Source organism: Barbatula barbatula (genome assembly GCF_947034865.1).
Source record: "Barbatula barbatula genome assembly, chromosome: 2".
NCBI lineage: Eukaryota > Metazoa > Chordata > Actinopteri > Cypriniformes > Nemacheilidae > Barbatula > Barbatula barbatula.
The window spans coordinates 4,026,899-4,053,833 of record NC_136767.1 but is presented as its reverse complement, the minus strand read 5'-3'; the positions used below and the strand labels follow the sequence as shown (position 1 = coordinate 4,053,833).

At 38.6% G+C, this 26,935-nt stretch overlaps 5 protein-coding genes across 12 annotated transcripts in view; 3 read left to right on the top strand and 2 right to left on the bottom strand.

Moving 5' to 3' along the window:
* Positions 1-8,116, top strand: part of arhgef12b (Rho guanine nucleotide exchange factor (GEF) 12b) — a 49,939-nt gene extending 41,823 nt beyond the window's left edge. For all 3 annotated transcript variants that reach the window (XM_079478033.1, XM_079478035.1, XM_079478034.1), the window contains 12 exons: positions 32-132; positions 1,352-1,429; positions 1,603-1,678; positions 1,791-1,958; positions 2,682-2,769; positions 2,979-3,056; positions 3,132-3,226; positions 4,493-4,744; positions 5,097-5,336; positions 5,625-5,842; positions 6,525-6,600; positions 6,695-8,116. In XM_079478033.1, the coding sequence (XP_079334159.1) occupies positions 32-132; positions 1,352-1,429; positions 1,603-1,678; positions 1,791-1,958; positions 2,682-2,769; positions 2,979-3,056; positions 3,132-3,226; positions 4,493-4,744; positions 5,097-5,336; positions 5,625-5,842; positions 6,525-6,600; positions 6,695-6,705 (1,481 nt within the window). In that variant the 3' untranslated portion in view covers positions 6,706-8,116. The remainder of the gene's footprint in view (positions 1-31; positions 133-1,351; positions 1,430-1,602; positions 1,679-1,790; positions 1,959-2,681; positions 2,770-2,978; positions 3,057-3,131; positions 3,227-4,492; positions 4,745-5,096; positions 5,337-5,624; positions 5,843-6,524; positions 6,601-6,694) is intronic.
* On the bottom strand, positions 8,072-10,958 carry cenatac (centrosomal AT-AC splicing factor). Its single transcript, XM_079478062.1, has 11 exons — positions 10,769-10,958; positions 10,364-10,527; positions 10,187-10,285; positions 9,805-9,871; positions 9,655-9,717; positions 9,390-9,454; positions 9,204-9,309; positions 9,095-9,125; positions 8,934-9,020; positions 8,586-8,718; positions 8,072-8,516 (listed from the first exon to the last, which is right to left on the bottom strand). The coding sequence occupies exons 1-11, from the start codon at positions 10,883-10,885 to the stop codon at positions 8,414-8,416; spliced, it is 1,035 nt and encodes a 344-aa protein (XP_079334188.1). The 5' UTR covers positions 10,886-10,958; the 3' UTR covers positions 8,072-8,413.
* Positions 10,959-11,318: 360 nt separating this feature from the next.
* Positions 11,319-14,711, top strand: aurkb (aurora kinase B). 4 transcript variants are annotated; one of them, XM_079477995.1, is made up of 10 exons: positions 11,339-11,399; positions 11,607-11,645; positions 11,802-11,868; positions 12,780-12,813; positions 12,921-12,971; positions 13,048-13,109; positions 13,196-13,334; positions 13,451-13,599; positions 13,680-13,854; positions 13,936-14,273. In XM_079477995.1, the coding sequence occupies exons 6-10, from the start codon at positions 13,048-13,050 to the stop codon at positions 14,116-14,118; spliced, it is 708 nt and encodes a 235-aa protein (XP_079334121.1). In that variant the 5' UTR covers positions 11,339-11,399; positions 11,607-11,645; positions 11,802-11,868; positions 12,780-12,813; positions 12,921-12,971; the 3' UTR covers positions 14,119-14,273. The 4 variants fall into 4 exon arrangements, with proteins under 4 accessions (XP_079334118.1, XP_079334119.1, XP_079334121.1 ...); XM_079477994.1 differs by having other exon boundaries at positions 11,340-11,403; XM_079477992.1 differs by having other exon boundaries at positions 11,319-11,403; positions 12,921-13,109; positions 13,936-14,711.
* A 3,252-nt stretch (positions 14,712-17,963) lies between these two features.
* Positions 17,964-21,183, top strand: tmem107 (transmembrane protein 107). 3 transcript variants are annotated; one of them, XM_079474077.1, is made up of 6 exons: positions 17,964-18,128; positions 18,524-18,627; positions 19,017-19,084; positions 19,560-19,660; positions 19,902-19,998; positions 20,462-21,183. In XM_079474077.1, exons 2-6 carry the CDS (start codon positions 18,541-18,543, stop codon positions 20,514-20,516), a joined length of 408 nt encoding a protein of 135 aa, XP_079330203.1. In that variant the 5' UTR covers positions 17,964-18,128; positions 18,524-18,540; the 3' UTR covers positions 20,517-21,183. The 3 variants fall into 3 exon arrangements, with proteins under 3 accessions (XP_079330203.1, XP_079330204.1, XP_079330205.1); XM_079474078.1 differs by having other exon boundaries at positions 18,027-18,163; XM_079474079.1 differs by having other exon boundaries at positions 18,069-18,436; positions 20,462-21,001.
* Positions 20,737-25,332, bottom strand: foxr1 (forkhead box R1). Its single transcript, XM_079474064.1, has 10 exons — positions 25,190-25,332; positions 24,928-25,067; positions 24,559-24,646; positions 24,414-24,472; positions 23,231-24,113; positions 23,034-23,141; positions 22,365-22,573; positions 21,890-22,158; positions 21,231-21,463; positions 20,737-21,134 (listed from the first exon to the last, which is right to left on the bottom strand). The coding sequence occupies exons 5-10, from the start codon at positions 23,349-23,351 to the stop codon at positions 21,106-21,108; spliced, it is 969 nt and encodes a 322-aa protein (XP_079330190.1). The 5' UTR covers positions 23,352-24,113; positions 24,414-24,472; positions 24,559-24,646; positions 24,928-25,067; positions 25,190-25,332; the 3' UTR covers positions 20,737-21,105.
* Between the last annotated feature and the right edge of the window lie 1,603 nt (positions 25,333-26,935).

The window sequence follows — 26,935 nt, the reverse complement described above, 5'->3', positions numbered from 1 at the left end:
TGACTGAATGCTTGACGTCTTTTGACTGCAGAGGACCCCGAAGAAAAAAGTAAAGTGAAACAGGCTGGAGAATGCTGCCGAAATATTCTCAGTCATGTCAACCAGGAGGTGAAGGAAGCCGAGAACAAACAGGTCAGCAATTGTGCATTTGCATCACATAAGAAATCATAGTTTCATATAAAAACTACCAAAATGACAGCTGAGAGCTTCCTCTACACAGTTGTTACCTGGTCAGTTTTTTATTCAGACAATTTAGCAAGAGAACATGGGAGAATTTGAAATATTTCTTGATATAGCGATCTACTGTTGTCCTCAATAACTAAGGCGCCAATGAATATGTTTTGGCTAGAGCCCGACCGATATGGATTTTTGGGGGCCGATGCCGATATTAACTTGAAAAGAGCCGATTTATAAGCCGATATTTTGATTTTGAAAATAAACTGGATATTAGACCCATTTCCTTTAAACTGCACTTACACAACATTCAATAGCAAAATATCTGCCTGTTCTAGGTATGTGGGCTGTATAAACCATTTTCCAGAAGGGATGTTAAAAAAAAGCCTTAGATTACAGTCTCAATGACTAAACAATTTCACATCTAAAGTATATATTTTTCAATGATCACAAAACAGTCTGGTTTTAAACATTTAACACTTTTATTTACTTCCAGTTGAAGCTGGTTTTAACAGTGTGTACTGTAAATAAATTATAAGTTAAAGTTAAAGTAAAAGAGCTATACCAAACAAATTCAATATTCCACAAAACCATAATAAAATTAAAATAAGTTAAATGTATAGCTACACATACAATAAATAAATATAAAATAAATAAATAATACCAAAATATAATTAAAACAATGTAGAATGTTCTCAATATATACAGCACACAGGCAAGAGGTTTTCCTCCTTCACTACTTTTTACAAATTATACTTTTAGACTTTTACTCTGTTTACCTCTGAACTTTAATATTTGAACAGTGTTTTGAAAAATGTCTTGAACAGGGTGCTCCTTAGTACTGACAGTTGAGAAGTGGCAGGTTGTAGTACAGGAAGCACAACATCTCTGCCTTGGAACCTGTTAGAGAGCTTGAGTGAACATGAGTGAAGCATGAGACTCTGTTTCTCATGTTTTATTGGCTGTTATAAACGCCGATGCCGATTTAAATGCCATTAGCTCATATTGGCCGATAATATCGGCCGGCCGATATATTGGTCGGGCTCTAGTTTTGGCATCATAAACATTGCCATAGAAATGAGTTTGACGATGTGAACATAAAAGAACGGAGTGGGTAAGTGGTGCCAGTTTAAAAGAACTGATTCTGAATCGATCCGTGGTGTTATGCTGCCCCTAGAGGTTGGAGGACTACCAGAGGCGACTGGACCTGTCCTCCCTGAAGCAGAGCGAGAACCCCATGATTGCCGAGTTCAAGGTGAGACTTGTTTAGTTTTTTCAAAGTGTCAAATGACCTCATTTTGTAGTCAGATGAATTTCCTAGCCAGTCTCAATAGGTCCACAGAAGTGCATTGCTTCTTATGAAAGATTTGTTCATTTTAAGCATTACGTCAGACGTGTAACAAAAATCTCTTCCGTCTTCCCATTTAGAATCTGGACTTGACAAAGAGAAAGATGGTGCATGAAGGGCCTCTATCCTGGAAAGTCAACAAAGACAAAACTATTGGTGGGTACAACCAGTGCAGCGGGGTTCTGCTTTAGTAAGCTCCAAGCAATGCTGATATTAGTATTGTAAAATGTGAAATAACTATTATATGTGTATGTCTGTGTGTGTTTAGAGCTGTACACACTGCTGCTGGAGGATATATTGGTGCTACTTCAAAGACAAGATGAGAAGCTGATCTTAAAGTGCCACAGTAAGAATCTGGCAGGCACGGCGGAGACCAAACACATCTTCAGCCCCATAATCAAACTCAACACTGTAATGGTGCGCTCAGTCGCCACCGGTAAGAAGCATTATTCTATAAAACCATGATTTTTGGTATGATTTATTGATTTAACACGAACAAGAGGTGTTGGCTGGTAGCGTGGGTTCAAATCCATCTTTAGGTTGTGTCCCAATTATGTTTTCCTCGCTCTTCTCTACTTTCCTATCTACCCTTTACAGTGCCATAAAAAGGGGATATATAGCCACATAAAAACAAATTAAGAGACCACTACAGAATCAGTTTTTCTGAATTTAAAATGTACTATTTCCAGGTATGCGTTTAGGTAAAATGATATTTAGTTTTTCATTCAGTCAACTATTAACAATATTTCTGCTGAATTAAAAAAAAGAATTTTTCTATTTCCATTTATTTGCAGAAAATGAAAATTGGAAAAACAGGGTAAAAAAAATTCAGACCTCGAAACCAAAAAAAAGACAAGTTCATGTTTACTTTTAACAATAATAGTTGTACAAACAAGGTTTTCATGTGCCTTGTCATGCTGTCAGTCTTTCAGATTGCTGTTAGATGATTTTATGTCACACCACAAACACTGGACTGGAATGAATTTGATTAAATGAAATTTGGAAGTGTCTCTTTCTTTTTCAAGAGCTGTACATTCAAACCTATGTCAAATCAGTCCTTTCGAAAAAACATATTCAGCTTGTGTATGTAGATAGAAATAAAATAAATTTTTATGAAACTGTGCTTTTACTAAACAAATTTTGTCTGGATGCGTTTCAGATAACAGGTCGTTCTTTGTGCTGTCTATGTCTGATAATGGCGCTCAAATCTACGAATTGATGGCCCAGACCGTATCTGAGCAGAGGACGTGAGTGCTGCTATTCCCCCACTATAATCCATTTGATTTCCTATATTAATACCTGGTTTAGGAAATCAGAATTAATTCATTTCAGCATTTGGTGTTTTGGATCCTGGATACAAGAGGAATAGTTAGTAGCGCAAAGGTCACTTTGGATAAACGTGTTTGTCAAATGTATCAATGTAAAGTCTGATTTTGGTTGTCGTCCTCCTCACTAGGTGGCAGTGTCTGATCACACAAAGAGCCGATTGCATGAAGACCAAACTACACAACATCATTCCATTACCTCAGACTGAGTGAGTTGAAGATTTCATTCACAATAGTGTTTTCAAATGCCGCACAAATGTGACAACATGTGATGTGTTTTGCAGTGGGGAACGTGAAGAAGTTGAGTTAATAAACTCTGGCGTTCAGAAACTCAACAAAGACCCTGAGTCCGTTTCATTGGGGAATATTCAGCCTCAAGGTAACATGCTATGATGTGAATATTTGCGATATTCTGACTTAAAGGAACAGTTCACCTAGAAATAAAAATTCTGTCTTCGTTTGCATTTGAAAGAATGCTTGTAACGAAACCGATCTTGGCCACCGTTGACCACCATAGTAGGAAAAATGCTTTAAGATGGGCTAACATGCGATTTCATGCATTCTGACTTCTTTACTGCGTTAAACGTGCTGCCTTCTCATGCTTAACATGGTCAACTTAAAAAAACAAGTTGGACGTGTGACGTAGTATTTCTCTGCTCGATACACTCCCTCAATACTCCAACTTGTTTCGGAAAGTTCGTCCTTTTATTGGCCTTTTCCCGGAAAAGCATGCCCACCTGTCATCCACCGAACAAAATAACACGCCTGCGCTAGGGTGAGAGAAAGAGCACGCCCACGCCCCAACGTGAGAAATGGCTCACGTCACGACGCCCATCAATGCCACTTCACTCGGCTTCCGGAAGTTTAGCTGTCTTTGTTTGCTCACTGCATTTGGGTGATGAATGTTATATAAACGGTGGATATAACACTGGATTTGGAGATCGTTTGAAACTAATAGATGGCGCGGTCCCAGTGCTAAAAGATGCCGTACATGAACCGCATGCGGTAAGTCAAACTGAGTCATATGTCTGTGTTTTGTTGGCAATCGGCGTGTACGTGCATAATGTAAACAACAGGAAGGAAATGCGATGATGTATCGTGTGCTCGTGCTGTAGTTCCGTCCCCCCTGCCCTCCTCCAGCACCACGTCTTTTTCCGGCAATAATCGTACGGCTCTATCTCTCTTTTATCAATTCGATCAAACTAAATACTCTTCTAAGATACATGTATAGGTACTCAAGTTAAAATGAGATTTGCAGGAACAGCGTGTGTTACCCCATCTTTAATCAACTTGTTCTGTTGAACACAAAAGAAGATATTTTGAAGAATGTAGGAAAGCAGCTTTAGGGCACTTTGGACTACCATTGTTATTTTTATTATGAAATGCCTTCATTCACAAAAGAAGAAATGTTTTTGTGTCCATACAGTGGAAGTCAATGGAGGCCAATGTAGTTAGAAACTTCTAAATATCTTATTTTGTGTTCTGCAGAAGAAAGTCATACAGCTTTGATATGATATGAGCGTGAATAAATTAAGAGTTTTTGTGGTGAACTTTTCACATTTTCACCATGACTTGTACAGCAGTCTATCTCTAGTAGTTCAGTAGTTAGAAAACAAAGATTTAATATCTGTATTTTCCTCAATAGAAAAAGACAACACAGAGGTCACGCAAACCCCACCAGCAAGCACCAACCCATTCGAGACCAAATCCGATGAAGAGGAGGAAGAAAACACATTGCAAGATCAAGGCGAAGATGATGAGGCATTCGTGGTGGCTGATCTGACCGACAGACTGACTTTGCTGAAGCAGCGCTGTAGGCTGGGCATCGCCATAGATGAGGACGAGGCCGAGGCCTTCGACCTTCAGCCGCTCCGAGCAGACGAAGCTCTCAGAACACGTGAGTTAAAAACATGCATCCTCCTGTCACTCATTCAAAACCTGTATATGACTCAAGTGAAATGCAAAAGAAGATATTTTGAGGAACGTCTCAGGGGTTTTGTGTCAATATAATGGAAGTCCCTAATGTTTGGTTACCAACGTCCTTCAAAATATACATTTGTTTGGGTTCTTCTAAATTTAGAAGGTAATGTGAGTTTTGAGGATGAATAAATGAGAATTTTTGGGTGAACAATCCCTTTAACATGACTCCTGAGATGCATATTAACAAAGGATATAAATGTGTTCCTGGATGCATCAGATTCGTCTATCAACAATGTTTAATGCTGACCTCACTTGTGTATGTTCTTTAGTGGCGGCACTCAGACAGCTGCTGATCAAACACATCTCCAGTCAGGGGGACACAGACAGAGATACAGAGAGAGGAGAGATACAGGAACATGAGCAGAGGACGGACTCTCGGCGGAGGCCTGAGGAAAGCGCTGCGATCGAGAACGGCTCAGAGAAGCCAGAGAGAGACGAAACCAGAAGACAGAACCCTCCAGAACTGCCATCTGCAGACACAGGCTTCTTTGAGACGTCTGAGGATTGCAGTATGTGTTTGTCCTTTTGTACAGAAAAAGCTAAATAATATTAGGAAAGTCAAAATATATATGTGTGTTTCGTTAATGCGTCATCTCCTCTGGCAAAGAAGTTCTGTGTCAGCCACCGAAGTGCTTCAAAAGCGAGGGCTGGAGTGAGCCGTTGGTTGCAATTCGAAACCTCACCACTAGATGCCACTAAATTTCACACACTGGACCTTTCAGAACACTTAACTCTTTTGGACCTGCATAACATCCAAACTTAGCTTTAACTCTTTCGCTGTCTTTGTGTCTGTACAGGCAGTTACATGGTGCTGGAGGTTTATGGAGGTTCAGGTGAAAGCGGCACAGAAGATGATGTGCAGGGGAGCATCGGGGAGCCAGTGGCTGGGGGAGACTCGGGCATCGACTTGAAGAAGCTCCTCTCTTCTTCATCGCAGAGCAGCGGAGGACCAAACATCAACAGACAGATCATGACTCACTTACGTCTACTGCAAGCCAACCTGCAGCATCTGAAGGTAACGTCTCACGGCACGATGACACATATGGAACTTTCTTTTCTATTTCAAAGAAAAAAGGGCTGTTCAATATGCGTTCCTCAGCGGTCTTGTGTCCTCATATACTCGCGCCACGTCATCAATAACCGTCAAAGTCCGGTTCCAATACTCAAGAACAGAGTGCGCATGAAAGTACCCGAATGTGTTCTCTATATCAAAGATGCATCGTATCCGCTTGAAGTCCCATAAGTCAATGCGGCACGTCCTTCCAAGTTCGTTCTTGCAAGGCTGCCTCCACAAGAACACAAGTCTGTTCTTTGCGTTCTTGGAATTGAGATACAGCCAATGTTAGAAAACAAAATAAGAACATGGAAAGTATCAGCTTTCCCCAAAAATTATGATTTGTATGAATTTTTTGTGTTTGTGAAAATAACATAATGATTTTATTGTATATAATAAAATAAAGGGATAATATACATTTATCAATATTAAAATTGTTTTTATTTATTATTATTAAAGTAATAATAATAATACTATTATTATTATTATTATTGTTGTTGACAGATTTTGTTAATAGCATTGCAAAAGCGCAACTTTTGTAAAACATAAAAAAGAGATAAAAATAAACCAGCCTATAATACTTTGACTTTCCGACATGGACAAACATGAAATGACAATGTGTCATTCCCATTTTTTTTTTCAGGATATAGAAATCAAGTATAACCAAGTACGCCAAAGGATATCAAAGGAAGCAGCTACTGAAACAGAAGAAAACAAAGGTAGTGCACATTCCGTCCACAGTGTTTCTCGTGTTTCGTCCATGATCCATGTTTAATTTTCTCCTTTAATATTCTTTTTCGCTTCCTCCTTTAGATAAAAGGTAGTGAATTGGAGCTTTCTTCTTTTTATCGAGACTGTATGGAGATACAGAGACACTGGTTGGGCTGTACCGTAGTCCTCATGCTCTAACGCTGCAGAGATGGACGGAATGGACAAAGGGTCTGGGGTATCCATTCACACACAACACAGGACGGCTCAAATCAATCTCCAACTATCTGTCCATCTGCATCCGAGATGTTTTCATGGTACTTGAAAGATTGCCATGTGCAGAAGTTTCATCGCCTCTCACTCAACCCTGTACAATTTTTGAAGATTCATTCAAAAATGTTTCATCTACTCAATGCTGTTTTAAAATAAAGTAGAAGATTGTATGGAAAAGGAAACTTAACCGTGGATTCAGGTGAGATTAGACTAAATGCTTGCGAATGGATAATGTCGATTTAAGTTGATTAATCAAGGTATTATCTATAAGCTCAGTGACACATGTTTCAAAAGGGTATGTGGTGTTAAAACTATCGACTTCAACAGTGAGTGGCGTTGAAACTCTCCGAATAAATTTCCACGACATGCTGAGAATGCTAACTTAATCATGAGCTTTCTTAAAATCAGATGTTTCTTAGGGAAGCACCGGAAGGCTCGGCTGAAACGTGTCATTTTACTATTAAATATGACAGCGAGTTAAATCGTTTTTAAAGGTGAAGGCACACGACATTTGAAATGGCCGTAACGCTAGTATTGTGAAATCATAATGGATGAGGATGTGCTGATGATCATTGTCTCTCGCTTATTTCTATTTAATGAAGCTACTGAAAATGTTTTCTCTGGCTTTGGCCTGAAAACCAGACCTGTTGTAATGTCGTTGGGTTGGGCTTACGCCATCCCCGTTTGGCGGCTGCACCACCCCATCTATCATATTTTTGAGTTTTGAGAATGAAGTTGAACAGAAGATGCTTCTTCGCAGGAACTTGATCAAGACCCTCAACGGTCTGTTTTAAATGTAATGTATTGTAATATGACCAACACTGCATCTCTTTAGAGAGACCCATTTTTTCATCTTTGCTTTCTAAAGCGTTCATGTATTCTTATTTTAACAGAAACTACTAAAAAAAGAAAAAAGACTGCAAGGTATTCTTTAATATTAATGTAATCTGTATTTTTATTATTCTGTCTAGACGTTTGAGGTATTTTATTATATTATTGAGCATTATTAATATGGTCTTGGCTTTCCGTTGAGAACACGAATAGCTCTAATAGACAAGATTCTATAAAATTTTACTGAAATGATGTATTGTTAAAAATGGAAAGATGATATTGCACATTGTGTCTTCAATTTTATCACATTTACTTTTTGAGGATTGTGGGGAGGAAGATTTGTTTCGGATTGTGACCAAAAAGGAAAATCCACAAGTTCATGTGTAGCAAATTTATTCAATAAACTGGAAACACAAGTAGTGCATTTCTTGTCTGAAATGAACACAAAAATGCTAGAACTAACATATAAATGACAGAAAATGCCAAAGTACGTAGTCATTTTCTGCTTTCAAACTATTCTCAATATGAGAAAATACACTTACTGCCACACAATCATAAATTCTCACCTTCTTGTGTTAATATATCATAGCTGATGGTAGGTGAGGTTGTATAACGAGACATTTTAAATCCGATCTACAAAGAGAGCACATGGCTCTTGTAACATAAGGGGGACTATACTGTTCCAGTGAATCGCCAGCCAGTACATATATGAAACATGTTTCATACATCTCCATTACTAAGGTCTTTCTGTTTCTTTGCTTTTCCATCATCTTTCCTCTTTCTCTTTCTCTTGGTGTTTGTCTCCTCTTCTCTGAACTGATGCCTGAGGAAGAAAATGGTCAGTCACATTGAATCAAATTCAAAACAAAATATTTTGGAAAGAAAAGCTCACCTAGACTGCCAACGCCTGCCGCTATTCCACACGCTTCCAAAAGATGGCAGCCAGTTGGCGTCTGTATGTGAGCTGTGGTCGAAGTTTGCCCCGACACGGTTGGGCGGGAGTTTTTTGAGCTTCTCGTGTTCCTCTGTGGAATTTCAGAGACGTATATTTACAGCTGAAGCACAACGACTGCATACAGTTTCAATTTATTAGGCGGAAACACTTTTGTTTCATGCATAACATCCACTATTTCAAATGCTTGTACATTATTCTTTTATAAGCACATAATACATAACACCAGTAGTATGAAGTAAGGGTGTGATGCAAACAAAAGGTACAATGAAAATGAAAAGTACATACTGTGCTTAAGAAACCCTTGAATTGAAGGGCCTATTTCCTGCTGGCCGCTGCCAGATGCCTCCTCCACCAACCATGGCGGTAAAGCTCCTACAATTCAACAAGCCAAACCTGATTAGAATTTCCCCAAAGACTAAAAAAAAAACAAGATCAGTTTTTCTCACCTGTGTGAACATTTCCACTGCTGGAAGAATCCTGTAAATCAGAAAGGCAAATCAAATGTGTGCATGTGATTATTAATCCAGTCTTTTCATGTTTAGCGGCTGATGTTACCTGGTAACCAATGAAGGTTAAACCAAGTCCTGCTTCACCCCATTCACTGTGTGATGCTAGATCTTCACGGCTCGGCCCTGGCTGTGGTTCCATTTCATTCGAACAACTGTGAGAGCATAAATTCTTGCTACGTTAACACAAACTTAAAAAAATACCACAAAACTGCATTACTTGACTTTATTTTACCTGGCGGTGTGTTCATTTTTTTTGCTTTGGCCCAGTTCAACATGCTGCACCAGTGCTGGATCAGGCTAAGTTTGATTCAGGAAAAGTCAACAGTAATAGCCTATGCATAGCATCATTTTACCCACAGGATTAGTTTACAGAGGGTGTTTCCAAACAAAGACCGGAGAGTCACAATCTTTAAATAAATAAACGTTTTATCGAAGCAAAAAAAGAACGGATGACTTCTGAGATATGGATACACATGGACCATCCCAGGAAAACAAACCTCTGTTAATGACTGAAGGACTTCCAGTCTGTGACGTTCCTGAGCTCGAATCACGGCGGCTTGCTGGAGATGAAAACAGAAAATATGTTCATGTGTGGTTAAATATTCTCGAACAGGACAATGGTATAAAATCTGTAGAAACATATTTACCTCTTGAATCAACACATCCTCTTTTTCCTCAAACTGTTGAAGAGACTTGGCGACCTCTGACTTAAATCTACAAATAAAGTGCATTCTTTAAGATTTTCTATAGGACAGATGCAAATGTTTCCATTATAAAAAATGACAAATGTCTACATTCTGTGGAATGTTGTTTATACATCAATTAAGTAACACCATTTAGGCATAATTATATAAGGAAGGATGTCATAGTTCAGAAATTATATAAACATATTTAGAATGTCTTTTATTAGATGCATTTCATTAGGGACCACAATAAATTGTATACACAGAATACCTTTTATGCAAACAAAACCCAATAACAAGCATGTTTATTTTCTTTAAACAGCATTTTACATATGAAGCACGCTACCTCTCAGTTTCCTCTTCTGCTATAATAAACTTGTCTCTGAGTTTGGGGTCCGCTTTATTCTCCCACCAGAACTTGTGCGTGTTTGTCCGGTGCTCTGGGCTGAAAAGAGAAAAGCACACCCAATAAAATCACCGAATGGTAAATGTGTTTCTCCGAGGCTTTTAAGTGTGCTCTTACGTGTTCATGTGCTCCAGCAGTCCGCCGTGTAGAACAGTGATGTTACAGTCCGTCACATGTTTCTCCACCTCCAGCGCGCAACAGTAACACCAGAACTTAACATCATGTTCGGGACTGTATTTCTCCACTTGAGGGGATTTGATGTTACGCCGCGCTTCTTTAACCTATGGGGGAGTGAGGCAACATTATAACGATGACAGCAATGTAGGCATCATATACACCCTTAAAGAAAGCACCATTGAATTCACTACGGTACGATCATCCAGGAAGATATGATGACAGCAATGTACTAAATCAGAGGTATAGAAATATTTGCCATGATGATTTGTAACACATTTGTAGGCTTGTGTGGAGCACAAATACATGCGCGTTCCGAAGCCACTGCTATCTATGTAGCGCGTTTACCTTCTCCAGGAATTTGACAAGAACGACTTTCAGTTTACTCTGGTGGCTTTTCCCATAGATGTGTCCTTTACCCGTAAAATCGGTTTTCCTGCAGATCGAACAGTAAAACGCTCCCATTTGCCTGTCGTTTTAACTTTTTGCGACAGCGAACGCTTCTTTTACTGTTTTAATAGCGGCCGAATCGTCGGATGGTGGCACTCCATCGCCACCAGCTGGACTGGGTGGCACATTCATTCTATAAATATAACGATTTCATAAAAATAACACTCTTTAATTCTCCATATCACTGTTTTCACAACAAAGTGAGCAACGTGTATATAAATGTCTGTATTTTTCTCAGTATGAATACTTATCAGTGTTCATCAGAACAAAGTAACTTACACCGGTATGAAATCAAAACAATGAATATGTGAGCTATCCCTTTAAACCTCACCATGCTCAAATCTAGGTAGGCGGGGTCGCAGTGATTGACAAGGGGCTGAGCCAATCAGTCTTCGTTTTATTGGGCCAATCAGTGAGCAGCTACGTGTGGTTGAACCAATAAAATAGCGTCTGTTTTCGTTTTAAATCCAGGCGGTTGCGAGCGAAACGGAAGCGCATACTAGAGTCGGATAGTTAACAGCATCACAATGCAGGTTAAATAATCCAATATTTAACACTTTTTATCAATATTTTGAATGTGTGAGGCGCATGAATTTAAGTTTATCGATATTACATCGGTTTCAACCGAACACCGACGGAATCGAGGCGGTGTTCGGGTTTTCATCCATACTGCCACTGTACTGTTTTTATGAAGCTCTGTATTTAAGTTTAACATAATTTGTACTTTATATCACAGAATAAAGAGAACAGAGAGCCGCGAGCTGTTCACACGCAGGTAAATTGATGTTTTTAACCTTTTTAATATTTGTAATAAACTTTAAGAAAATGATCTAATGCATCTTAAAGAGATACTGTTACTGGTTCCTGGTCAGACTTCTGATGTGTGTGAGGCGAGGGAGATTTTGTTTATGTGATGTGTTGTGTTGTTCAGGCACCAAGCGTCGTCGGACCGCTCAGAGTCGGCCTTAATTCATCTGCAGACATGCACATCCATACAGGTAAAACAAACCCGCCATTATAACATCAGATTGGTGCGTTTAAAATGCGAGTTGTTTTCCAATGCAAACCCGACACCACAACATCGGCGTTTTTTTAACATGCGGAATGATTCACAAGTCAGATTGGTTGAGAAGTAATGTCTCATCTTTGCAAACTACGCTAAAGTTTGAAGTGGTTTTGGCTTCTGATAATGGACAACAGAGTGCTTCAGAGATGGCGCATTTCTGTCAGCTTGCTCTTGTGTGATGATAAACCGGCTTTGCAGTGTTGCCAGATCAGCAGAGCTGTTGAAACAAAATCCTTCATCACAAGCCTAACGTCTCTATTCCAAATAACAGAATTTGACATTCATGAATACAATTTTGAGAATGACCGCTATACAATATAATCCTTCCACTTCTAACCTGTGGATAAAACAAACCAGGGTAATCATATGGTAACCAATTCTACTGGAAAGCGTCAGACTTTGCAACACAGACCGGCTCGCACAGTTTCAATATGGTGCACGACCTGCGTATAGCTGCCCATAGAAAATCTTGTTTTGATATCTATGATGACGTTGATGTCAAGCAACCTTGGTGAAGTGTGTTAACAGCTTTGTGTTGGCTTTTTACTTCTGCCAATTGTATTTCGGCTTCAAAAATAGCAAATATTGTTAATCTGTAAAGATTATATTGATGGACAAACGTGTGAACATTTTGTTTATCTCAAATCTTATTTTTTGCAATCTTCCAAAAGTCTACGGTAACTTTATAGGGTTTCGATCGAGGGAACCAGCATGGTGCTAACTTCCGGCTTAGCCTACAAAAATGTAATTTCTTAGGCACTCCATAGTAACCGTGATGCTTGAATTTGTGAGTTGATGTTGAAGTTTGGACACAAGTTGTTAAAGGATTTGGTCTTGTTGTAGGTCCTGGCAGAGTTCCAGTCAAGCCAAGCTCAAAGTGAGTGTTTAAAATGTCCTATGTGAATGCATTGGAAGAGAAAATGTTTTTTCTTTTGCCGTTTTTAGAATCTCTGTGTGTTTAATAGTTGCCGTTCTCTTACACAGAAAATTGACCATTAAAAACTTTGACATCGGCCGTCCGCTGGGAAAGGGAAAGTTTGGGAACGTTTACTTGGCACGAGAGCGGAAACTGAATGTGATCGTGGCTCTAAAGGTTCTTTTCAAATCTCAGATGGAGAAGGAAGGTGTAGAACATCAGCTGAGGAGAGAAATTGAGATCCAGTCTCACCTCAAGTATGTAAAAAAGATCAGAACAGGTTTATCATCCTGTTCTCAAGCAACTGAAACTGATTTGTTTGAATGTCTGTGTGCGTAAACAGGCATCCGAATATTCTGAGCTTCTACAACTATTTCCAAGATTCATCTCGGGTGTTTTTAATTTTGGAGTATGCACCGCGAGGAGAGATGTATAAGGAGCTTCAGCGCTGTGGGCGGTTTGATGACCAACGCACAGCCACTGTGAGTGATCTTGACAACAATGTCGTCACCTCTGTTGTTTTCTTTCTGTGTACAGAGCTAAACCACAGCAAAAGTGTTGGAATAAGATCGCTGTTGTTGTCATTTGTTATCTGCAGTACATGGAGGAACTGGCAGATGCTCTTCAGTACTGTCATGAAAAGAAGGTGATTCACAGAGATATTAAACCTGAGAACCTTCTGCTGGGCTTTCGGGGAGAACTCAAGATCGCAGACTTCGGTTGGTCGGTCCATGCGCCCTCTCTCAGGTAACAAACGCCATCTAAATCTGTCAGATGTTTTGGCAACTCCAGTGAAATGCTCACTGTAAACTTGTGTATTGCTTTAGACGTCGCACCATGTGTGGAACGCTGGATTATCTGCCACCCGAGATGATCGAAGGGCACAGTCACGATGAGAAGGTGGACCTGTGGTGCATCGGTGTGCTGTGTTACGAGTGTTTGGTGGGAAACCCTCCATTTGAGACCGCCAGCCACACTGAAACGTATAAGCGAATTACGAAGGTCTGTGTGATGTATCCTTCTAAATGTATCATTTGTGTTAAGAATTGTGGATTTCTGATATTTTGTCAATGTTTTTAACAGGTGGATCTTAAGTTTCCTAAAGTGGTGTCTGATGGCGCTCGAGATCTGATCTCTAAGCTGCTCCGTCACAGTCCTTCCATGCGTGTGCCACTCAGGAGCGTGATCGAGCATCCGTGGGTCAAGGCAAACTCCCGCAGAGTTCTGCCCCCTGTCTGTAACCCGAGGGCTGTCCCACACTACTAACAAACTCAAGTTAATTTAATAACTTTTTATGTATTATAGTGGATGTTTGTGGCTCCTGTTAATTGTTCTGTATTGTCACTTCTGATTGTATTTTATGCTGTACACATTAAAACGGAAAATAAAGGTTTTGTGTGCTTTGGCTTCTGCACTCTTACAATCTACTGCTAAAATGTATACTACTCGAGACATTAATAATAATGGATCACAGATTTAATAATTGGCATCGGTGTATAAAGTGCTAAATTAAAAAACAATTGTTATTGAATTTATACATTTCTAAAACTATAAACGCTACTAAATAGTTTAGTTATATGCAGGGTACTATATTAGTTTTTTTTATTGAAGGATACTTAAAATATACATTCATCGTGGCTCTCTGTTATAGGGATGTTTGTAATTGTTGTTTTACCATGTGTGTGATTTTTCTACCAGGGGTTTTTTACACGTATTTGATTATATTGCTTATTGTCAAAAAAAAATGTACGAAGAGTCTTTTGATGTCATTTATAACGTATCTAAATTAAAGCGATAAAAGGATGTTAAATCTAAAAAACTATGCGATAGTTAATAGCCTATAATTAAACTTATCCTGGAAATCAGGCCTGCCAGACTGGGAGTCGAAACCATAACCTTTGGGCAATAAATCTCTAACCATTACACCACAACTTCCCTGTGATGCATCAAATATTACCTAGTTAGTGGGAAGAGTAATAAGATCCAATTGCTGCTTAAATTCTTCTGAAGTTACAAGAATTGTAAGGTGTGCATAATATTTATGCATCTAATCATATTTGGAGAGTTTAATAAAGATCAATAGTCCATGCATGCGCAGACAACCTCTAAAAAAGACACCTAAAAATGAACTAACCATGGAACATGAACCGCTCCAGAGCAGGTTATCTTCAGATCTTTATATATTCAGTTTTCTGGAATACCCCAGGACATGTTTTATGTTTTAGGGCTTTCGTGTCGAAGATTAGAAAAGTATTTGGCCAGTACGGGGATCGAACCCGCGACCTTGGCGTTATTAGCACCACGCTCTAACCAACTGAGCTAACCGGCCACGAAACCCGTTGTGATTGACATCTTTTTTCCTGTTGCAAGCGACAACTTTGGGGACGGCGGTATTGTGATATTGATGCTTGATAAACCTCTTATTGTCGGGCAACATTACATGTGGCCTTTGGCATGAAAAATCTCTTTGTATCTTTTATTTTGTTTGCTTATTTTCAGTCACATTAAGATTTCATACATGGGCATTTATTATGCTGTATTTTCCACTTTTCCTTAGGTTTATTTACCTTTCACGCTTTCCGTTGGACTGTTGTCCGTATATAGAGAGTTTCATCGGATGCGCACGTACTGCAATTAACATAATAAATACATAGACAGCGTCCCATGTACAAAATAAAATAATAGTTTTGAGCTTTACTTTAAATAGCTTTATTTATATTGTATCAAAGCAGCTGTACCCAAAAAGGCAAAAACAAAAGAGAAACACATGTTAGCCAAACATAGAATAAATAATGATAGAACCTTAAAAAGCAGTTGTAGGCTATAACTACAACGGAAAGTTTTCGGCAACATCTCGCGAGACTCATGCTGAGTATCATGCAATATCCAGAACGTGATGCATGATGGGATAGTTTATTTAATTTATGTTAATATTAATTTATAGCATAATTTTTTGTATAAAAATTATACTAAATAAACGATTTGTTGTAATTGTATGTTCATTTAATAAATAAACAATTTGTTGACAATTATCGATGGATGCAACAGAGCTGGCTGAGACTCAATCAGGTTTCTTGAAATGCGTTGAAATTTATTCTTGGGCAATTGTCAAAATAAGTTCTATAGCCCCTTTTGCACAAAAAAATGTCTTTGTTTCTTTTTTTGTGCAATGACAATAATATTTTAGACATGGGCAGTTTGTTCTTCTGTATTTTTTAATTTCCCCTTGGGTTTATTGACCTTTGGCGCCTTGAATACCTTTGGCCTGTTGTCAGTATATAAAAAGCAGTCAGTGCTACTGTACCTTGACGTTAACTAAACCCTCACTTTAAGATTTCACAAGATCTGTTGCACTATTCGTATGTCCTTTTGCAGTGTATTGTGTAATTTCTGGGTTGTTTTGAGATGATTTGATGATGCTTTCACATGCAAAGTGCAGTGTTATATACCACAGTTATTAAGAAGTATTCATAGGAACATTAGAATTTATGGGAGTATTAGTAATATAATCAGAAACCACATTTAACCAAAGAAGAATGACTAAGACTATTAAATTAATTATGCAATGATTTAAGGGCTATGATCAGTATACCTAGACCTAGCCATAATCAAGTATCATTGAATTACATTAATCAAATCAAGTATCATTGAATTACATTAATCAAACATATATCACTTATTATATACTGCACTGTTTTATTCTCACTATTTATATACTCACACTTTGAATTGAAGCAGTATGCGTATACAGGAGGCCTGAGGCATTAAAACCATTAAAGATCCCCAATGTGACGATCAGTACACCAGTTTAATGACTTTACAGCCGCAGGGACATCATATGTATGCACGAGGTACAGTTTTAAGCATGAGTTTCATTTTTTAACAAACATGTCTTATGAACATTGAAACGATGTATACAATGGGCAGTGTGTTTTAAAAAAGGAATCGACGATTTGCTAACCACAAGTAAAAACATACTTGACTTCTGGAAATCTATTGGTGGAAAGTCATGTCATGTAATAAAAAGATAACAGTAAGGTATTTGATTGGTTCGAAAGAAGCCCCCCTGTCAGAAATACTACTATAATTATGGGCTTGAAAACTGTAACTTTAGATGCTTTGGGAAGATCTCACTTTGTTTGGCATGATAAAGTTAACTTTTTGACACCTGGACCCTCTTCGTCTGAGCAATTCTTTGAAACTACAAGAACAACTTTCCACAACAAGTGTTATAGTGTTAGTTCCATTTTTCATTTCTCTTTCCTGTAGTTTCTTTACTAAACCATCATTTTTAACCTACCAAAGTCGTACTTTATTTATCATTTAAAATAAGAAGCCTTCCATCTGCCTTAGATCTTGTGTTGTTCATCGTTCCAAATGTTCAACGCTACAGCGAACAGGCCTGCCTCCACTGCTCCTGCACGTTAAAATAGCTTCAGCTCAAAGAACCCTATTTTGCGAACATTTTCTTGAAATATTTTGTCATTGTCTTACCGATTATCCCAAAAAATAATGTGACTCAATTTTAATGTCATTTTTTATTAATGGTACAGATAACTCCTGCATGCATGAATTAACTTATCAATATGTGATTTATCCTCTAGCACAAACTGGGTGCCATTTGTAGATGCATCACTTATCATATGGTTTGACTTGACGTGTAAATCAAAACATTTAATATTAAACGAGTGCAAAATGAAATGGCAAAAAGTGAAGTCGTCCTTTACATAAGCAGAAGGGATCAGATAATTTAAGGGACAGGGTACTCAAATCTTAATCAAACATTGTATGTTTTAGGAAAACATAATACAGGTTTGTGTGATAGATGTTTAATAGATGAGATGGTAGAACATGTTTCCTCGGTATGTCCATATGATACAAAAAGGATGTATCTGAAATAACTTAAATGTAATGTATGGAATTTTATTTAAATCATATTTTGTGTGATGGATCGAATGCAGGTAAAAATTAGTGCGATTAGTGCGAAAATTAGAACAATAGACTAACATATAGCATGTAGGGAAATATAGGCAATTATTGTACCACTCCATGACAGCAGTTGGCGGTATGCAGCTACAAGTTGGTTCGCAACCCGCCATAAAACCAAAAGTAGAAGAAGACATGTAAATCGTTTAGTGACACCGCACAGTGCCAGTGCCGTGTCTCTCCACACCGGCGGGGGCGATATGAGCGACGCGCCACTCGTGCTGCACTTCAGAGAAGAAGCTGTTGCTGTAGTAACGTAGATGTGCGCGTCTGTTTCAGAGCATGTGATGGTAAATAAATCCGCCGAGGGTCATTATAATCGAATGTAATAATTTACCACCTTCTTACAAAGTTGTTAAATATAACGATTTAAAAATGAACCTGAGAGATTGAGAGAACAACATTGAGAGAAATCTACGCCACAAACTGCTGCGCGCGAGCTAGCATAATGTTATCGTCCGCGGCTATAATAACTATCATTCTTGATGTGTTCGGCTGTTAGCGCCAATGTGTTGGACAATCTGTGCTGTCACGTTTAAAGTTGCTCAAGTCATTGCCGTACATTTCAAATCTGTCGGAAACCTGTGTACACCATGATGTGCGTCGTGTGTTTATCTGTGTTATAATGACGTGTTGTTTTCCCTCTGTTCGTGGTTTTGAATCTGCTACATCTGTTTGTCTGCAGGACTTGGTTAAGGTGGGATGTCTGCATTGAAGAGTCTGGTACCCGCGCGGTTTCTCACGCTGAGCGCGCACCTGGTTATCATCATTACTATATTCTGGTCGCGGGTGAGGTGTCACACCTTCATTTAATATGACAACCATTGCCCGGTTTCATCCTTAAGTGAGGGTTTTCCTAGAGGAATGTATCTAATTTGATCTCTGAAAATGGGCGTCATTACTTTCTCCACTTCATTAAACATGATATCATTCATCGCGTTTAGGGAGATTGTTATGATATAAAAGTAACTCAAGAACTTTGTTGCAACGCTTACTTAAGGGAACACTTTAGCAGTTAAGGGTAAATACTTATTGACAGTCCTATCAGGTTTCTTAAGTGAACTCTTTTTCTTGCAACCCGCTTAACGGGTTTCTTAATTTAAGGGTTTTAATGCAACAGTCATTTGAGAGAACTCTTCTGAATAATGTGTGTTTGATCACGATTCTTTGTTTTACAGGAGAATAATGTACAATCTTGCCTACCGCTGGATTTTACCGAAGAACAGTTCAAGGCAGAAGATACACGGTAACAAACGCACGATAAGTTTCTGTACATTGTGGGACTTTCCACAGACACAATGATTTTCAACTGTACAGACTGGTTTTTCTGTCCCCTAACCCACCCTGACAATAAACCAATAGCTCGCTTTTTGTATATTTACATTTTCAAATAAGCATAATTTATTATGTTTAATAATGAATGTTTATCATGCGGACCACTGGTCCCAGATAGGTGGATTAGACTTTTTCCCCTTGGGGTTACAATAAATGTACACACACAAACACATGATGGAGTCTCTATGTTTTATGGGGATTTTCAATAAACATAATGAGTTTATATTGTAAAAGATGTACGTTTTATCCCCTAAAACCCTCACGAGAGTTCTTTTCCGACAAACAAAATAAGACTAGTTAGATTTTCAGTCTTTTGCTTCATTCTGGGCAACCTTAGTTCTGATTGCAGTCAATTTATTGATGATGGCTTTTCTGTTCTCTTTCAGGTTGGTTGTGGCTCTGTCTGTAACTCTGGGTTTGTTTGCTGTTGAATTGGCTGGATTCTTTTCTGGAGTCTCGATGTTCAACAGTAATCAGGGCCTTCTGTGTATCCTCCAATGCCCACCACGCTGTCCATGCTGGATCAAGTGTAGCATATCCCAAAAAAATCGGACAGAATATCTATCCTATGTAATGTTTGCAGAACGGGATATTTAATAGGAAGAATATGCATGATTTGTATTTATTGGCAGTTGATCGGTTAAAGAAAAGAGGTCATTTAGAATTATTTTAAAGATCTGAACTGAATCTTCTGACGGTTTCACATGTTTCCCTGAACGTTTTATCAGCTCTGATCGCTCATTCCAGCGCGTCTGTCAGTTTGTCTCTGTTTGTGTTGCAGCAGTGGCCCTGCTGGGCATACTGGATCATTTTCAGCCTCTGCAGGTTTGTGTTTGTTCATAGTATTTTATCAAACATTATCTCTTTGTATAGCCTAATGTTTTTGAATGTTACAGGGGTAGGTTTTTCATCATTTACAGAGTCTCTTGTCATTTCACACTTGTATGACTGACTTTCTTCTCCAGAACACTAAAGAAGATATTTTGAAGAAAGTTGGTAACCGAACAGCACTGGCACCCATTAATTTCTATTGCATGGACACAAAACCAATGCAAGTGAATGGGGTGCCGGTTAAAAACATCCTCTTAAATATCTTCTTTTGTGTTCTGCCGAAGCAAAAACGTTATACAGGTTTGAAATGACAAGAAGGTGAGTCAATGATGACAGAATAATCATTTTTGGGTGACACTTTAAAACTGCCTGTTCAGCAGATGAAATATTCAAAAGTTGTTAAGGAATATGAGTATTAATGCTAAACAATAGTGATTCTTGTCTTTCTGTTTAACAGTGTAGTTCCAGCAGTTTTGGAGTTGATTCTGGTCATTTCACGGAAGTTTGTGTGAAATCTTCTTGCTGAAACCCTTGAAAACCCCTTATGGTTAGAAGTGTGTTTTTATATTACAGTATTTTTTTACATGAGAGAAACTAGCAGATGAACAGAGATATGTATTATTTAAATTTTTACAGTCAATTTGTATTCCTTCAATAAAGTAAATCCCTTAGCAACATCTTGTTACATCAACGTCTTGTTTAAAACTGACCAGTCATACACCTGTTAAACCTGACCATGAATCTGAGAATATTACTTTGTCCTGAGACAAAGACGTTTCCCCACCAGGGGACTGAGACGGGTTTATCTCAGTTTATACAGGTATAACAATTTCTTAATTTATGGTAATTATTTATGACAAATATACCTTTCTAGTTATTCACAAGTGACTGAATGAAATGCATAACTGCCCTCTAGTGGTAAAAACTACAGTGGTACTTAAGGATGCTTTTATTTACATGTTAAATAAAGAGTTATTATTAAAGAAAACATACACACGATAACAAAAAAAATGACATTTTCACAAAAAGGGAAAAAAAAGTGCATTTACATACACGGCAGTTTTTTTTCCAGCCTGAAGAAATTTAATGTGAAACTTTGGATCACAGCTCAAACAACGCTTTGATCATATCTGTAAAAAAGGCATATCATTGAAAATAAAAACTCATGATTTAACACTCATGTATATTGAACAGAATAGTGTTTAACTCCACGTTCAATGCCTCACCTGGGTAGTTCATGCTTCTCTTCAGCATTCTGAAAGAATCACCTGTAAGAGTGTGAATCTCATCCCTTAGTCTCTGTCGGCCATCAAGGGTTAGATGCCACAGACACGACTTTCTCTTTCCATCCCCAGATACCTGTTGTGGGGTCTTCTTGAAACTGTTGCTGAAACACAGATTATGGCGGATTGTGTTTTTCCACCCGTCCGGAGCAGTGAGGAAAAATGGGAAGTGCTCTCTAGAAACAGAGAAAAGAAATCAGAGAGACTCAGAATATGACAAATATATATAACGCATGAAGGCGAAAGTCAGTAACGTTATCGCATAATGGGATGGTTCACTCAAACATCAGAAATATTTTGTCCATTACTCACCCTCATGTCATTCCAAACCTGTATGACGCAGATCACAAATGATGATATTTTAAAGAATGTTGGCAACCAAATAACTCTGTCCGTCGTTGACTTCCATTGTACAGCATAAACACAAAACCACTACAACATCTCAACATATCTTCTTTTGGGTCTTAGAAAAAAAGAATCATAGGTTGTGAACAAAATAAGGGTGAATAATTGAGGTTTTGTTTCAGTGATAGTCTGGAATCTTGATATGGCTTGTGACATTTTGCACAAGACAAAGGGGGAAGAGTTATGAGCATTGGGACCTGGTGAAGTTATAGATCTGCTGCACGTTAAGACTTCCAGTACGACTGCTGCTGAGCGACATGGCGATGAGGATGCAGTAGTTAACCGGCGGTCTCGGCCACGCCCCGCTTTTCAGATTCATACTATCCTGCAGGGCTCTCTGAAGTCTTCTGTTCTGCGTTAGACCAAGCTTTCGAGTGGGCGCTTTGGGTGCCCTGCCCCGCCGAGCACCCTTCACCTTACGACAAACAGGGACGTCCACAGAAGAAGCGTCATCTTCATCTGTGAGCTGGGAGAAGGTGTAGACAACTACATTACAAATGGACATTGAGTTTGAGGATTTCATAGTGAAATGAAAAATGTCAAAGTCTCTCTAGAAGTCGCTTTGGATAAAGGCGTCTGCTAATTGACTAAATGTAATGTAATGTATCATACATAAAAGTGGTATGGTAAACAATGTATTGCCAAGAAACTTTATAATTGTTTTCCTCATACCTGATACTCGCTGGAGAGGGAGGTGTCGTGTACGGAATCGTTCAGGCAGGTCTCCTCAGGCTCTAGAACAGGCGTGGTAGAGCTTGGCATAGTTGTGAGCGGAGTCAGTTTTGGGGGTGTTGGTGCTTTAAGGTAACTGTTGGGATACTTTATAGGACAGGCTAAACTGGGGTTCACCATCAACCAGAGATTAGGCTGTATTTCAGGCTCTTCAGAAGAAAAATATATATGAGCTGCAACATTTCATGAAATGAACGGATACGGCATCCCAATTTAATCAAATGTTAATCTTTAGATAATGAGGATAACAAGAATGTATATGGAGCCCATTCTGTGCTCTTGGACACATTCACAAGACACTTTTTTTGTAGCACTACTATTAACGAAATGTCTACATTAGCCATAAATAAAGTTGCCTAAAATGATTCTTCGCAGCAATGCCGTAGATATCCATTCCCCAAAACTTCTTAAAAGAAACGTTCCATGCAGTCTGACAGAGAACCTTTCAGGAACCTGTTAAACATTATGTGTCTTTTTAATTATGTTGATAAAGAGCCTATATGAGCTTTAGAACATGATAGAAATCAGAAAGCATGCGTCACCCTTGGGATTGGTTTTCAACTTCCAGTGGAAACACGTTGGACGATGAGTAGTGTGTAAAACACGCACCTTTGGCGTTGGGTGGGAAACGATGACTCGCCCCTGTTGACGGTAATGATCTTCTCGAGATTCTCGCGTAGTGCCACTGCGCCAAATACTGATCACTCCGCGTATCATCTACAAAACCACGACATTCTGGAGATGTGAAAAACCGGTTGGTTTGCAAACTTAAACATTCTAGAACTTGTGTTATTTGGCGAATTTACCCTGATAATACTGATCGGTTGTCGTGGTTAATTGGATTTCCTCGTTCATGTCCCAGTCGTGCAAAGCGGTGCGTAAATGAAGGTCGTTCAATCGACTCCGCGATTGAAGATGCAGATACATTTTCGTCGATCACGTATGAGGCCAACAGTATAACCAACCAACGGGTTGAGGCCTGTTTCCTTTGTATTCAAAGACAGTCATATCAAGAAAGAGTTCAATGGTTAGGACCGCGATGGTGGTGACAGGTGGACATCATTAAGCGGCTGCTTCATTATTAACAAGAGTGGTTTGCAAAGTTTTCGTGGATCATTCACCTTGCTATTTTGTAGTAGGGCTACGCGTAATTTGCTTGCTATATTTGCACTGTAGCTTAAATTGGGGTATATATTCACGCAGGAGTCGGCAAAAGATCGACACCTTTTCAGGATATTTTAAGTCTATGCATGTTTACCTGCTTATGGATCAAATTCAGCCCTTCAAATAGTCCTCACCGACCCAGTTGAAAAACAAACACCTGATATTATGATGTTTACAACTTTTATTTAAAAGATCACACGCACTATATTTTGATTTGAAATGATTTGTAAGCATTTACATCAAGGCTATAGTTCTGCACGCTATCACATTTACAGTAGCTATATGAATTGAGTTAAAAAGCAAATGATTGGCCCTTCTACAATGTTCTCAACATATCTGTATTTAAAAAATAATATTAGAAAGCGTAGTGTTAAAGTGCATTGTGTCAAGATCAACCAGAAAAAAACAGAAGAAATATGAGGCCGGTTAGGAGGACCACCATAGCCAAAACCAGGAGGACCGTGATGACCACCATGGCTCCACTGCGGGCCGGCAGCCCATCATTGATTTGATCGAAATTAGTCACTGGAATAAAAACGAATAGAGAGTCATGCCTGATTACCAAATAATATCACAATAATGTTCATAATGTAATTTGACCCACAAGAAAATGTAGATGGTTAAAATAACACTGAATACCAAACACTCATGCATGTCATAAATGTTCTAGAGTTCTGAATATCAAATACATTAAAATGCCACCACATGACGACAAAAATGACACGTGACTAAACTAAAATGATAAATCGGTGGACATTTATCATTTTACTAGGGAGTATTACGTAATGGTACAATATCATTCTTCAATATATTAAAGGTTTCTACCAGATATAGTTGAAGTGTTCAAGATCGAGCTTGTTTCTGGGGCTATCTTGTACTGTAGGCTGAAAGAGAAACAATTTGATTTCAGGATAAGAGTAAACACTGGCGTATGACTTAGTGCTGCCCCCCTCCAAACACAGACACGCACCTGTAAAGTGTTCCGCTCTTTAGATTACCTAGATGAAAACCCTGCGCAACCTTTGTTTCGTTGCAAGCTGGAACAATAAAACTTGTATCTGCAAGCCAAGAAGCGTGAAGCACAATGCTTAATCCATGAATAATATCTTTGCTTTGATGTTAATTTCTACCCAATTAATATTCTCAAATTTGATTGAAATATCATACATTTAACTGATTTAATGTTATGATCATCATTTAAAAAAATGTTATGCCTATTATTATGAACATAAGGAACATTTGCTTTATTAATTGAAGTTTGGTTGCACCCCCAATGGGCCTTAGCAGTCTTGTTGAGAAACATTGCAGAAGATTAATGGGAAGAATAAAAATTATACACACTGAATTGTTCAGTATTGTTGTACAGCACATAAGCCTCCTTAGACCCATAAATAGAACAGTTAGGAAAACGTAGTAGAAATCCATCTTGAAATATGGGAGTCAGCACCAACTGAGGATCCAACAAGCTGATGTCTAAAGCTAAGAAGCAAAAAGCAAAAATAAGATTTACAAGAACAGATGTATAATTTACTGAAGACATACATCCAACACAACAGTTGTGCTATTAAGCCATACATTTTATGTCAAAAGTCTCCCCTTACCTGCAAAGCTTAAGGGACACAGTGTCCCCACGATGAAGAGCACGGCCAGCATACTGTTTGCAAGTGTCCAGTTGTATGTGAGACTGCGAAGGATAAAACTGCGGGATGGGAGATTACAAACCCACGTCTTAAACCAGGTGAGCAAACTGGATTGACTTGATTGAACCAATGAGTGGACTTCGCCAACTGGTTTGACTGGGTGAATAAAAATAACAGCCCTTCCCTAAAATGTGTGGTCCTATGTCTGGTACACAAAATCTAACTGACACAACAAATTTGTTTCCGTCAGTACATCAAGATTCCCGTAGATGAAGGACAATGACTCATTTGTTTGGCTTTTGCAGGCGTTGAAAGCAAATTGTGAAAATTGTAGACAGTCCTGTCATTAAGTACTTTATCAACACATTTGAAGGCTGCTTCTTCTGTAACATCTGTAATCAAAATGTGCTTTACTTTCCAAATGAGTGCAAACGTGAGGAATTAGTTGTGAGATCAGAGTACTTAACCGGACATATAACCATACACAAAAGAAAAAACTACCCAGAATTATATTAAAAAATAAAGTACAAATATTTATTATAGAAAGGAAAGTTATTTTCATATTTACAGATACTGTGTGTGATAGAAAAGACTCACCAGATACCACATGTACATTATCTAGGCTATAAGGTCATTTGCAAAAATGTTGAAAACATACATCGGACACGTTTTTGTTATCTTGCTTAAAAAAATGGATTCTTGAAAATATTATTAGCTGTTTTAATCTTTGATAGCTCAAATGTTTCAATTGTTTATAACAGTCACAATTATGGACCAACACATCCTGACTAAACAAACAAACAATTGTACTTTTCACTTTGTACAATTTCCAGCTGCATATAAAAGAACGGGACAGTGTTGTTGTTTCATTCCTCTCAATGCAATAACATCCCTGGGTTGTTTTGACAGCAGAGTACTTTTCAAGCCATGCATCAGCATCTCGTGTGGCTTAAGATCATTATTTTGCCTTCGAAATTCCCCAAAAAAGTCAACTCTTTAGCTCAGTGTTTCTAAACCTTATCCTGGAGCGCCTACTTTCGTCCGTTTTAGATATTTCCTCACCTAACGCACCTGATTCCGAGTTGGGTGTGTCGGGTGAGGGAGTCAAACTAAATGTGCACTACTGAAGGGGGCGCTGCAGGACAGGATTACCTACCACTGCATCAGGTTATTTATTTGTGCGCTTTGTCGCATCACCCGACCTCTTGAAAACTTGATGTCCCAGAATGCAGCCCTTGGCATTCCCCTGTCAAATGTTTTCAAACATAAACTCATGGCAAAACACCATGAACCATAATCCTTTGTCGCTATTTCACCATTTTCACAGTTGGGTTGAGGTTGAGGTTGAGGTGTAGGCTATTGCCCTTTTTCCTTCGCAAATATTGCAAGGTTGCACATTTTTGTTCAAACCTTTTTCAAATTTGGGGATGTAGCTTGATACATATAGCTTGAAGGCTTTTTGGTTGTCGATGTATGATGTAGTGTTTGGATAATTTGACCCACGTCATTGACTGTAGTTCTAGTTTCATCTTAAAGCAACTGAGTGATAAACATCGTTTCCTATGGACACAACATGCGCCATATGTAGCTGAGACAAAACGCGGACACGGTCGTGCAGTATTGTTCTGGATTGTGTAATCTTTACGGGACACCCAATTATTCAAAGGGCCAAAGCAGTACAGTAAGGTACAGTAGTACACTAAACGC

Excerpts from the sequence above, each read along its gene's own strand:
- cenatac (XM_079478062.1), bottom strand. The coding sequence starts at position 10,885 with ATGGGAGCGTTTTACTGTTCGATCTGCAGGAAAACCGATTTTACGGGT. Across the intron at positions 9,310-9,389 it reads AAAAATGAACACACCGCCAG|TTGTTCGAATGAAATGGAAC; the intron begins GTAAAATAAAGT and ends ATGCTCTCACAG. Across the intron at positions 8,719-8,933 it reads TCAAGGGTTTCTTAAGCACA|AGGAACACGAGAAGCTCAAA; the intron begins GTATGTACTTTT and ends GAAATTCCACAG.
- aurkb (XM_079477992.1), top strand. Across the intron at positions 11,869-12,779 it reads AGACATGCACATCCATACAG|GTCCTGGCAGAGTTCCAGTC; the intron begins GTAAAACAAACC and ends GTCTTGTTGTAG. Across the intron at positions 13,335-13,450 it reads ATGACCAACGCACAGCCACT|TACATGGAGGAACTGGCAGA; the intron begins GTGAGTGATCTT and ends TGTTATCTGCAG.
- tmem107 (XM_079474077.1), top strand. The coding sequence starts at position 18,541 with ATGTCTGCATTGAAGAGTCTGGTACCCGCGCGGTTTCTCACGCTGAGC. Across the intron at positions 18,628-19,016 it reads TTACTATATTCTGGTCGCGG|GAGAATAATGTACAATCTTG; the intron begins GTGAGGTGTCAC and ends TTTGTTTTACAG. Across the intron at positions 19,999-20,461 it reads ATCATTTTCAGCCTCTGCAG|TGTAGTTCCAGCAGTTTTGG; the intron begins GTTTGTGTTTGT and ends TCTGTTTAACAG.
- foxr1 (XM_079474064.1), bottom strand. The coding sequence starts at position 23,351 with ATGTATCTGCATCTTCAATCGCGGAGTCGATTGAACGACCTTCATTTA. Across the intron at positions 23,142-23,230 it reads AACCGATCAGTATTATCAGG|ATGATACGCGGAGTGATCAG; the intron begins GTAAATTCGCCA and ends GTGGTTTTGTAG. Across the intron at positions 21,464-21,889 it reads CAGATCTATAACTTCACCAG|AGAGCACTTCCCATTTTTCC; the intron begins GTCCCAATGCTC and ends CTCTGTTTCTAG.